At 42.1% G+C, this 12,557-nt stretch overlaps 1 protein-coding gene across 6 annotated transcripts in view; it reads right to left on the reverse strand.

The window, feature by feature from the left end:
- SH3YL1 (SH3 and SYLF domain containing 1) overlaps window positions 1–12,557 on the reverse strand; it is a 47,219-nt gene that overhangs the window by 10,005 nt on the left and 24,657 nt on the right. For 4 of the 6 annotated variants that reach the window (XR_004352943.1, XM_032653335.1, XM_032653334.1 and 1 more), the window contains 4 exons: window positions 9,406–9,518; window positions 8,181–8,309; window positions 6,017–6,185; window positions 5,316–5,394 (listed from right to left, as the gene is read on the reverse strand). Coding sequence is in view for 5 of the 6 variants with exons in the window: in XM_032653335.1 (XP_032509226.1) it covers window positions 5,316–5,394; window positions 6,017–6,185; window positions 8,181–8,309; window positions 9,406–9,518 (490 nt within the window). In the remaining variant the exon portion in view is untranslated. Of the gene's footprint in view, window positions 1–5,315; window positions 5,395–6,016; window positions 6,186–8,180; window positions 8,310–9,405; window positions 9,519–9,729; window positions 9,918–9,976; window positions 10,157–12,557 lie in introns of those variants that run through there. The other 2 variants (XM_032653338.1, XM_032653337.1) reach the window with 2 other exon arrangements.

Below are 12,557 nucleotides of genomic sequence, written 5' to 3' on the forward strand. Positions count from 1 at the left end.
GGCAAGGACACTGCGAAAAATAGGGAGAGCAGCCCCTGCCGACACAGATCGACAGATCAGAAGACACGAGATCACTGTAGGAAACAGACAAGCCAAGGCTGGCTAGGGTAGGGGGTCCAGTGATCAAAGATGATGGTGAGATTTTAAAATACATGCTCAGGAAGAATATGCAAGAGAAACAAATCTTCCAAGATTTTTCCATTGTCAGGTGAGAGGAGCTTCTTGAGATAAGGTAAGTAGCTTTTTAATCTACACTGACAAGGATTGATATTGAGGATGAACAGGATTTTTATGTCAGCACGATACAGATACCTATTCTCTTAGCAAGGAAATTTTAGAAACACTATGTATTTTTTTTTTTTTTTTTTCGGTACGCGGGCCTCTCACTGCTGTGGCTTCTCCCGTTGCGGCGGAGCACAGGCTCCAGACGCGCAGGCTCAGCGGCCATGGCTCACGGGCCCAGCCGCTCGGCGGCATGTGGGATCTTCCCGGACCGGGGCACGAACCCGTGTCCCCTGCATCGGCAGGAGGGCTCTCAACCACTGCGCCACCAGGGAAGCCCAACACTATGCATTTTAAAGTATACAGATGGGTCAAATTTTATGTAATACTCAGATCTAAAACATCAATAAAAATAGATTGAACACTCTCACATCTTGCTACTGAAAATAAGAGTGTAAACAAATTAATCACCACAACATGAATGAAAAATAGACTATCCCATTTGATAGAAGAAAGCAGCATCCCAAGAGAATGGGATACAGAGTAAGTTGTTAGGGCGGGGGGCGGGGGTGGGTAATAAAGAAGAATAGGTCTCGTTCCTGAGGATCGTCCTGGAAGGGGTGAATTTAAGCTAAAGGCACAGCCAGGAATCAATATAAGGGCTATGAGTCATGTTTCACGCCCAATTCTCAACTGTACTTCCTTCCAGCATGAAGACTGGGCAAATGGATACAGAGCACGGAGGGGGAGGGGCAGAACGGGCTTCGTGCCCTCGGCAGCGCTTTGACACTTACAGTCCCCTCCTCCCAGAACTTATCATACGCTGTTGACCTTTGAATAACATGGGTTTGGACTGTGTGGGTCCTCTTATACGTGGTTTTTTTCCGATAAATACTTTTGAAAATTTGTCTGAGATTTGCCACAATTTGAAAAAACTCACAGATGAAATGCACAACCTAGAAATATCAAAAGAATTAAGAAAAAGTTAGGTGTGTCATGAATGCATGGAATGTATGTAGAAACTAGTCTATTTTATCATTTGCTGTGATAAAATATACCCAAATCTTTTACTGAAAGTTAAAATTATCAAAACTTATGGACACACACACTTATAGACCACACACGGCACGATTTGCAGTGGAGAGAAATGTAAACAAGTGTAAGGCTGCAGTACTAACTCGTAAGTGCGTAAACGAACATACTTACTGTGCGTACGCAGATGTACACACTGCACTACAGTAATAGCGCAGCACCTCCTGTTGCTAGAGCGCTACGGTGAGCTGAGTGCTGCAAGCGATCATCTCCACATGGGGAGCAATCTCTCCAGTAAACTGTGTATCACTGCAGTAAGTTCTCTTTCATGGCTCTGGCGTATTTTCCATTGTATTTACTATGATGCCGTAAACCTTGAATAACACCATGGGACCCATACAAAGGGCCACTAGTGGTCCTGGAAGTGCTTCCAAGAAGCAGAGAAAAGTCATTACAAGCAAAAGCTGAACTGCTTGATGTATACTGTAAATCGAGGTCTGCAGCTGCAGCTCCCCACTATTCCAACATAAATAAATTCAGTGTAAGAACCGCTGTAAAAAATGAAAAGGAGGGACTTCCCTGGCAGTCCAGTGGTTAAGACTTCACCTTCCAATGCAGGGGTTGCGGGTTGGATCCCTGGTTGGGGAGCTAAGATCCCACATGCCTCGTGGCCAAAAAACCAAAACGTAAAGCAGAAACAATATTGTAACAAATTCAATAAAGACTTTAAAAATGGTCCACATCAAAAAAAAAATTCTTTTAAAAGAAAAGGAAATTCATGAAGCTGTTGCTGCAGCTACACCGACAGGCACATAAACCTTTTGCATCTTTGGTGAAATATCTTTTTATCTTGTATTAAAAATGCAGTTTTTATGTGGGTGCAGGATTGCTATCGACTCTAATATGATTTGAGAACAAGCAAAGTCATTATATGAGAGCTTAAAGCAAAAAGAAGGTGAAGGATCTAAAGCTGGAGAATTAAATACCAGCAAAGGCTGGCTTGATCATTTTAGTAAATTATCTGCTTAAATACTCTCAAGATAACAGGAGAAGCACCTTCTGCTGACCAAGAGGCAGCAGACAAGTTCCCAGATGCCATTAAGAAAATCACTGAGGAGAGAGGACGTCTGCCTGAACAGGTTTTTAATGCAGATGAAACGACCCTATTCTGGGAAAGAAAAATGCAACCAAGGACATTTATTAGGAAGGAAGAAAAGCGAGCAGCAGGATTTAAGGCAGGAAGGGATAGACCAACTCTGCTCCTTTGTGCACAGGCAGTGGAGTTTATGGTCAGGACTGCCCTCATCTACAGAACTGCTAAACCCCAAACCTGGAAGGGAAAAGATAAACGCAAGCTGCCCATCTTTTGGTTGTACAGAAAGAAGGCCTGGATCGTGAGAATCCTTTTGCTGGATTGGTCCCTGAAATCAGGAAGTGCCTTGCCAGTAAGGGACTGCCTTTTAAATTCTTTTGATATTGGACAATGCCCCTGGCCCCCCAGAGCCCCGTGAGTTCAACTCCATGAGCAGACCACCAAGTTGTGTACTTGGCCTCAGACACAACGTCTGTATTTCCAGCCTCTAGATCAGGGGATCATCAAGACCTTTAAAGGCCCTCATCACACACGGTACTCTACGGAAAGAACTGTTGATGCTATGGAAGAAAACGCCTATAGAGAGAACATTAGGAAAGTCCGGAAGGATTACGCCACCGGAGATGCTATTGCTTATAGGGAAAGTCATGAAAGCCAGCAAGCCTGAAACAATAAACTTCTGCTGGAGAAAACTGTTCCAGATGTCGTGCATGACTTCACAGGATTTACGACAGAGCCAGTGGAGGAAGTCATGAAATAGCTCGTAGATATGGCCAAGGAGATGGGGGCGGGGCTTGCTGTGAAGGGTTTCAAGATACAGATCTTGGAGAATTTCAAAAGCTAATAGACGCCGCACTGGAGGAATTAACAAAAGATGACTAGATGGAGATGAGAGCTTCTGAACCAGTGCCAGACGATGAGGAAGAAGACGCAGAAGCAGTGCCAGAAACAAACTGACATCAGACAATCCGGAAGAGGGTTCTGATTATTCAAGACTGCTTTTAACTTGTAGGATATGGGCACTGAAAGTAAAGCAAGTGGAAGGAGGACTGGGATCCTATAGACCCACTGTTAGAGAAATGAAAAAGCACAACAGTCAGAAATTACGATGTATTTCCATGGAGTTACACTGAGTGTGCCTGCCTCCCCTGCTTCCCCCTCCCCCGCCCCTCCCCCACCTCTGCCACCCCTGAGACGAGCCTTCCCCCACCCCAGCCTGCTCAACACGCACAGGAGGAGGATGAAGACCTTTATGAGGATCCGCCTCCACTTAATGAACAGTAAATAACCAGCATGCTGTTCGGTTAATAAACTTTTCTGTGGTGTGCGTGTGAATGTCCGCATGTGAAAATCTAATAATTGTACGGGACGTCTTTGTGTTATCACCATCATCGCTTAAGCGTTCACCGTGCGGAACATCCTGGGCAAGACTCGTATAGAAGTGGATAGCCTATTCTCACATAGGCATAAGGTGAGTCGTATTTAATACAAAATTAATAATGTGTTAGTTTTCTTACTGTTTTAGAACTTGGCTTTCAAAGGATTACATTGCTGTACCGTATGTCCCTCTCTCTGTCTCTCATAATTGGAGAAACTATCAGTCTTCATCGCATGTAAGTGGTTTTTAAAAAATGTAACAATGTTTCTAATACTGTATTATCAGTATGGCTGTAATACTGTGTGCCATCCACATTTCATAACTTCTCACTCATTAGAGTACAGGCTAGGCTACCGTGAAGCAGTTCTCACTCATTAGCGTACGGGCTAGGCTACCGTGAAGCAGTCATATTGCTGCTTCTTTTTCATCAATACATGAATCATTATACCTGTAAATACGAATTTCTTTTTCTATTATCTTTTCACTTTTTATGTCTAGTGTTAGTAATACATATAACATTTACAGTTTTTTGTATCATATGAGACAATATTGATGTACGTACTGACAGACAATTCATCTTGTAAACAGACAATGTAAACTTACGGTATAAATAAATACAGTAAAGTACGATCAGTGTATTTTCTTTTCCTTATGATTTTCTTAATAATATTTTTTCTAGCTTACTTTATATAAGAATATAGTATGTAACACATATAACATACAAAATACGTGTTAATCAACTGTTCATGTTACCAGTAAGGCTTCCAGTCAGCAATGGGCTATTTGGGGAAGTCAAAAGTTATATATGGATTTTTGACTGCATGAGGGGTTGGTGTCCCTAACCTCTGCATTATTCAAGGGTCAACTGTACTTCCTTCCAGTACTGGCAGTTACTTTTCCACCTGTGATATCTCTGCTGCTAGAAGGAAAGTTCTTTAAAGGCAAGAGGTAAGTTAGATTCATCACTGTGCTCTCAAAAGCCACAGTCCAAAGCCAGCTGCAGAACAGTTAATTATTACATGAAACATTGCCCACTTTAATATATTGCTATTTACTGGTAACCTCTATACATGAAAAGCAGAATTCCAAGAGTGACTGTCATAAAAATGAGTGATGGAAAGAGGTGTAAAGGCCAAAAGCCTGGTGCTTTACGAATTTATCCTATTTTAAAACCACCTTATGAAACCCTGAGCTCCCAAGAATGTATGGTCAAATTAATATTCAGAAATATAAATCTATGTGTATATGAGAAAAATAGGCTTATTTTGTTTCCATTTCAAATTAGCAGGATAATAGTCTTTGGAAGAAATGACAAAAAAAGAAAAACTTTAAAGATAAATCACTTTGTGAATTGGAAAAAGCACTTTCTGAATGAGAATAGACATTTTCACAAATTACAGGAATGACAATTTGCCTTGTGTGTTTAGAAGAGACCAAGCATTTGTTTTTCTCTGATTAATACTCATTAGTTCTTCTATTTGACACTAAAGTAATGACTTTAGATCTATCATTAAATGTAGTTTGATTTCTTAATAATATTTCACGATTACTTAATTATAAATGTATTTGAATTGCAACACAAATATTTACTTTGAGAGCCAGAATTCAGCTGTACTTGTGCAGACGATTGCTGTGGTCTTGACAATGGTTTTGAAGGCAATTCTTTAGCCTGGGAGGAAAGACAACAACAAAAAAAATGCATGTGATTTTAAAACTCTGTTTTCACTTAGGAGCATATAAGGCTTCCCCCCGCCCCGCCCCCAGTGGGTGTACACGGCAAACGTTATCCTATGCACTCATTAACAGAGCACACGTACTGCTCTGGGCCACATCTGGTTGAACTGGACAACACGCGGGTGACGGCTGGGGGCGCGCTTCTATAACCGGAAGCTTCCCTCATCCTGGCACCTTTGACACCGCGCAGGTGGAGCAGAGCGATGCGCTGACCAGGAAAGGGCCACGCGGCTCCGAAAGATGCGGAACTAGATGAACGAGGCGCACAAAACCCTCTGCACGTCAAGGCCCCTGGCTAGTGGCAGTTATTTGTATTATTAATTAATATTATAAAGTTCTATCCTTGCAGAAATGCAATCACGGAGAACCATGTTTCTTCCTGAAATTTGCATAGATGACTGTCAAGGTTTTATGACATTTTCACAAGAACTTTATGTTAATGAAATTAAAAGGGAAGTGTAGTAGGTTATTAGAAACGTGATATCAAGGATAGAATGTTCTATATAAAGAAATTTTCTGTGGCTACTAAGAAAAATATAAAAACCAAGCATGATTACAGAAGCCTTCTTCCTCTCCCGTGCTGCTTTTCTTGCATTGATTCGTTGTCCTTCATTTTCATACTTTTCAGTAAAAGAATCAAGAATTTCATAAAGATCTTCTGCTTCAGCAGGCCGTGGTATATCTCCAAATAAAATGTCATAAGCTCGAATGTCTTGACAATAAAATCTAATAAGAAATATATTAAGAACATTTCTTTTGCAGACATAGATCTTTTCTAGAGTTAAATGTAGGACGCACAACTGTGTATGTGTGTGTGATTTACTCACGTATAGCACTTCATAGATACTACTTTTCAAACACAAACTACAAGCCATAACCCATGTTAAAGCCTCTAAATTCACCTCTCCAAGCTCACCTCTAGAGGCAATCACCATAAATGGTCTGATATTTATATCCTTTTCCCAATAATATAAAAGCACATCATACAAACATATATAGAATATTTATATACAAATGCATATAATAAACATATATTTATATAAACACTAATACACATATAATTGCAATCACATACCTATACATCTTTATAGGCTTTTACTTTTTAAGTTTCTTATAAAAATGGTGCTAACATATAGCTTCCTTAAAACGTTTATTTGTATCAAAATTATGTAAGGATTTGCCTTGCATGTTTAGAAGCCCTGCAACTGATTAAGAAGTATATTTGTTTTAGTTTATCCAGGATTTAGGTGAACTTTAGTTGGAAAATCTTCCAAAGGCCTAGAATCACAAATTTCTAAAAGCATCCTTAACTTAAATTTCTCAAATTAATAAAACCAGAAGTAAAAACATTTCTCTTGACTTTACAAGATGGAGAAATTGAAGAATCCCCCCATTCCTCCTATTTTCTGGTTGTTGGGGTCTGCACTGAATGTTTCTGCATGTGCTGTGGGATTCTGGGTAAACGGGCACCGCAGACTTGGTACTCAGCTTCTCTCAAGTCTGCTGTAAGCGGCAGACGTGTGTCCACCACCAGCTGAGGCAGCCCCGTCAGGGTCACTATTAGTGGGATTCCTGCCAGGTTCTAGAATTAGTCCCCTCAGTCTTAGCTTTTTATCTTTTTCTGGGCAATTAGACATACTTTCGTGGAAATACAGAAGAGCAGTTTTGGGAAAAATTAGCCAGATGCCAGTTAAAGTGGAAGTTCCTTGTCGCCTGTTAGGGTACTTCCAAATCTTGCATTTTTTAAATCAAAATTGGTCTCTATCTTATGGAAGAAAGACAAAGGCTGAGCCTAACAATAGGAAACCTCTCATGAGGAACGCTGCGCTTTGATGTTATGGAGACGCTGCTTGCCTTCAGCCTCATGAGTCACCCTCTGCCAGCTTCACACTCTCTTCTGCAGCTTCCTTGCCTCTCTCAGCCTGAACAGAATTAAAAAGAATTAGGGCGTTGCTCTGGATGAGGCTTTGGCTGAAGGCAGTGTTGTGGCTGGTTTGGTCTTCAATCCAAACCACTAAAACTTTCTCCGGAGCAGTAATAAGGCTGTTTCGCCTTCTTATGATCTGTGTGTTCACTGGAGGAGCACTTGTGATTTCCTTCAAGAACTTTTCCTTTGCACTCACAGCTCGGCTAACTGTTTGGCACAGGAGACCTAGCTTCCGGCCCATCCTGGCTTTGACGTGGCTCCCTCACTAAGCCTGGTCATTTCTGGCTCTTGATTTAAAGTAAGAGACGTGCAACTCTTCTTTTCACTTGAACACCTGGAGGTCTTTGTAGGGTTATTAATTTCAATATTGTTGTGTCTAAGGGAATAGGGAGGCCTGAGGAGAGGGACAGAAACGTGGGGGCAGGGGGTGGTGGTGAGTGGAAACAGCCAGTCCGAGGAGCCATCAGAATACACACACGTTTACTGATTAGGTTCTCCATCCTATAGGGGTGCGGTTCCTGGTGCCCCACACAATAACCATAGTAACACCAAAGGTCACTGATCACAGATCACCATAGCCAATGTAGTAATAATGAAAAAGTCTGAAATATTGCAGGAATTACCGAAATGTGATGCAGACACAAAGTGAGCAAATGCCGTTGGAAAAATGGTGCCAACAGACTTGCCTGTACAAAGGTACTCTGTACACTCTTAAGAACTACATGAGTCTACAAAGTATTATTTTCTCATCGCACGTTCTTCAAATCAATTAAAATGATTTGCCTTGCACTTACTTTCGGTTAGTTTCTTTCCTCTCAATCAAACAGCTACCTTCTAAAGACAGGCCAGCGAAGAGGCCTCTTGACTTGCAGTAAGTGAAGACAGCAGCCGAGCTTCTTAGGGAGACATCTCCTTCTAAATTCCTGCAAAACAGAAGGCTTTGCGTCCCAGAACCGTGAGCATGTTCACTTGAAGACGTCTGATGGGCACTGCGCTTCTAACCCAGAAGAAGGATACTGCTCTGCACTTACTTCAATCATTTTTTTGGGGGGGGAGAAATATTGTTTATTGAATATTTAATGAGGTCACGTCCATAGGGCTTTCTCTTTTTATAAATTTTATTTTATTTATTTATTTTTTATACAGCAGGTTCCTATTAGTCACCTATTTTATAGATATTAGTATATATATGTCAATCCCAATCTCCCAGTTCATCACACCACCAACCCCATCCCCATCTTCAATCATTTTACATATTTTACTTCCTGCTGGCCTAAGCTAGGTGTGTTCAGAGGGATCTAGAGGACGGACAGCTCATGGCAAGTACACAGCAGGCCAGATGGTTGTAGCAGTGTGATGCACGTGGAGAACACACGTACAGCTGATACTTGCCCATATTGTCTTCCTTCCCTAAAACAGGGAAACACACCTCAAGAGTAAAAGACTGTGGTTCTTTTTACAGTGAGTATTTTCATGGAACTTAGAAACATTTTTAAATGATTTTACTGAGTAGCTTCTATAAACAGTCTGGGTTTAAAATATTTAATTGCTCAATTAACTCAAGAATAGTTATTGATTAATAGAGAAGGAAAATACACTGTAAGTATTGTAAACATCACTCGAGTAAAACACTTCCATTTCAATTTTTCATAATTTAGTTTGAAAAAAAAAACCCTTTTTTTCCCTGATCAATGCCATCCTTTCTCAGTTAATTAAAATTGACTCGACCTGGCTCCTTCAAAGCTTAAAGGTGAATTTTATGTTGATTCCGGTAGATACAACAGCCTGCAGTTCTGAAATATTTAATTTCTTTTTGTGTGTTTTAGTTTCAGATTTTCTCATTTTATCACAATGGCTGTGTTTTGTATATTTCTTATTTGTAAGCAGCCTCAAACCCTCTGGGGCACGTGTAAATCATAAATGTCTGTCATTTTAATTCGTCTCTCTTAATGATAAACAATGTAGTTTTAAAGCCTTTACTATCCAAGAGCTGTTCAAATGGGATTTCAGCGTACTCACCTTCCCAAGGGCCCAACTGCCACAGTCAAATTCCCTCCAAGTGTTAGGTTACCACCTTTTGCAAAAGCTTCTACTGCTCTGTCATAATTCAAAATTATTACCAGATCCGATACCTGAAATGTAGACAGCCATTTATTTTAAAAATAATGTCTAAATATCATTTAAAATATATGTTTACTAAAACCCAAGATACGATATGTAATGTAGCAAGAATTTCAATGTAGCCAAAGAAAGTTGAAAGCAGAGCCGTGCTGTATTTTCAGCTGCAGATGTGAGCCGCTAACCTCCCGCCGGTAATCAGAGCGCAGGCCTCCGGGCACTCACAGTGCATCGAGCACGTGGTGTGAGGTCTCCAGGCATCGACTTCTTCTCAGCAGCCTCGCGGGTTAGTGAGGCTGAGTGACGTGTCCTAGTGACACGTGAACAGGTCACACACAGGTTGGAAGGTCCGGGGGCCCGAGTCTGGTCGCCACCGGCGCCCCTGCAGGGCCACGCGACCCCCAAGCAGAAGCCGCCCCAAAGCGCAGAACACCAGTAGTAAGATTAGTTAACCAGTAGTTATGCCTATTACCATGGTTAATCCTCCAAGTAAAAGCAAAGCTGGAGCGAGTCTCCACGCTCTGGGCAGGTCGCTGTGGACAGGGCGTGTTCTTCAGACTCGCCTCCTCTGGGGCGGGACCCCCCGGTGAGTCGGCGCAGGGTGCCCAGGCCACGGCCCCTCACCCCACGACCGCAGAGAGGCGCCGGCTGGGGAGGTCAGACTTTCAACCCAGCTCCTCTTCGCAGCACCGGGCCACCTGCGGCATCTTGGCTCCATTTGGCCTCTTCATGGTTAAAGTCCACGGCAGGACCTGCCCCCTGAACCACGTGGAGGTCAAGCACGTGTGTCAAGCGCCGGAGAACTGAAGGCCTGAGGGCCTGGCGCTGGGAATCTGGGCTCAAAATGGAAACCATTTGGGTGTTAATTCCACTTCTGCCCCTGGCATATTGTGTGACCTTGGGCAAATGATTGAGTGGCTCAAAGCCCCAATCTCCTCTGTAAAATGGGTATAATAGTAACCGGATTTCTAAGTATATATAATCGTATAGGTATATGTATATACATGTATATACGCATATACACAAATCTAGGGTTGTTTGAAAGATGCGTTGAAATCATTTGTAAACCCTGGCATCACATCTCAATAAAATATGCAAAGGCCAAGCAGATTACTGTTTAAAAGATGACTTCATTTATACCGTTCTTTAAAATTTTCAAATCTTTGCTTTCATCTGACAGAAGAATCTGATTATTACCAAATGTGATTGCACTCGGAAGGGCCTAGTGGAATTCCTGATACAGTTTAATATGAATCCCTTCATGAAAAAATACACTCAAGTTCCGTAGGACAGACCACATATGCCGGCTAATTGACGCATGCAAAACACATCACTGTGACTGTTAATTCCGTTTTATACACGGACAGTTTCTGATGATCACCATGCTGAATGATACGGAATTATTTAGCGTTTCTCACTGATTATATAACCAAATCTTACGTACTTTTCAAGATAACACATATGAAATCACTGCGTAATGCTTAGAGTATACACACTCGGTGTAAGTCTCCAGCCGCGACCTTGTGGATACTCTAGTTGTTATGTCTCCTTCTACGTGGTACGTCTTAGGGTAGTTAAGTAAGGCACAACTCTATGAGTCAATAAAGAAAATAACTTAATCCTTTAATTTTATGTCTAGTCTCAATTCAGTTCTCCTGAAATAAGAGTAAGATAATCCCGTGTTCTTTGGTGACGTGACTGATGAGAGAACCAGGTCCAAAGCACCACAGTTTGAAGAGCAGCGGTACTGACTACGGCTCTTGATTTATTTCCACAGCTTAGAATAAAAAGCAAAACAGAGTTCCTGAAAGAAAACCGGAGCAACGGAGCAAATAAACAGTTAAGACAGACGTTTAAGAATTTGATAAAGGCTTCTTAATAAGTTCGCATTAAGATACAGTTAACGGTAAATAAAATGCGAGTTTTACAATTAAACTCAATTCTTTAAAAAGAATTTTAAAAAATACAAGTATCATGCAGGAAAAGCTGGGGGAGAAATGTTCTCAGGAACCGGAGGGCTTCTCATCCCCTGACACCTTGTCCCCAACACGGCACTATCCCATCTCCCTCTCAAGTGTTTACCCACCTTGAACCCAAGCCACCGAGTCCCTGACACTGTCGTCCTGTAACGAAGAGATAGCTTTCAAGCCCCAAATCCAGACAACCTGGCGAGAAAGCCCAGGGCCCCCTCCTGTGGTTCTAGTGAGACCCGTCCCCCAGCCCCACCCCTAGCCTCCATAGAAGGGTCTTCTTTCCCATCTCTCAAGCCATTCTGCTCAGGAGTCGGTCTCACTCCCCAGAAAGCCTCATCATGTGGGCAGTAAGCTTTCCTACTAAGTACGTGGCATCGTCAGCCTCAACGTGCGACCCAAACTTGAGGGGTTCCCATCCCCTTCCTCTCCTCACACCAACAGATCCCCCCCCTTGCACAGCAGTAAGCTTTCCTACTCAGTACGTGGCATCGTCAGCCTCAATGTTCGACCCAAACTTGAGGGGTTCCCATCCCCTGCCTCTCCTCACACCAACAGATCCCCCCCCTCGCACAGCAATCTTAGGGGACTTCGAAACTGAACTCTGATCTCAAAGAGTAGTTTCTCAACTTAAGCCTAGATGCCTTCCTCATCATTAAAGGAAAAGGGTTCATCCAAATTCTCCTGGAAAAAGCAGAGTCATTTTTCTCACATTACAACCTTGGGTGATCTGATGGCCCAGTGTGGATTCTGGCTTTTGGTAAACAACGAACAGTTGGATAACCCAAGGTATCAGGGTTTTCAGACCTTTGGGCTCTGCTATAATTGTCCTGGAAAGAAAATTTAATGGTGTTTAAACCAAGTCTTAGCTTATCTTTCCTTACTCCACTGACGTTTAAATCTTTCATCTGTTATTGTTGTGTTTGGTGGGTATGTGTGAGTTATACAACCTTGGGAATTCTCAGCAGCTCTCATGAGTGGACCAGTGCCATAATCTATATTTAACTAATGCCCAAGCTCCTGAAGGCCAACAGATTCTGTACACGTCCCTAACTTCACATACCTTCAGAACCGTTCCTGGTC

This window comes from Phocoena sinus, chromosome 13 (genome assembly GCF_008692025.1).
Source record: "Phocoena sinus isolate mPhoSin1 chromosome 13, mPhoSin1.pri, whole genome shotgun sequence".
Taxonomy (NCBI): domain Eukaryota; kingdom Metazoa; phylum Chordata; class Mammalia; order Artiodactyla; family Phocoenidae; genus Phocoena; species Phocoena sinus.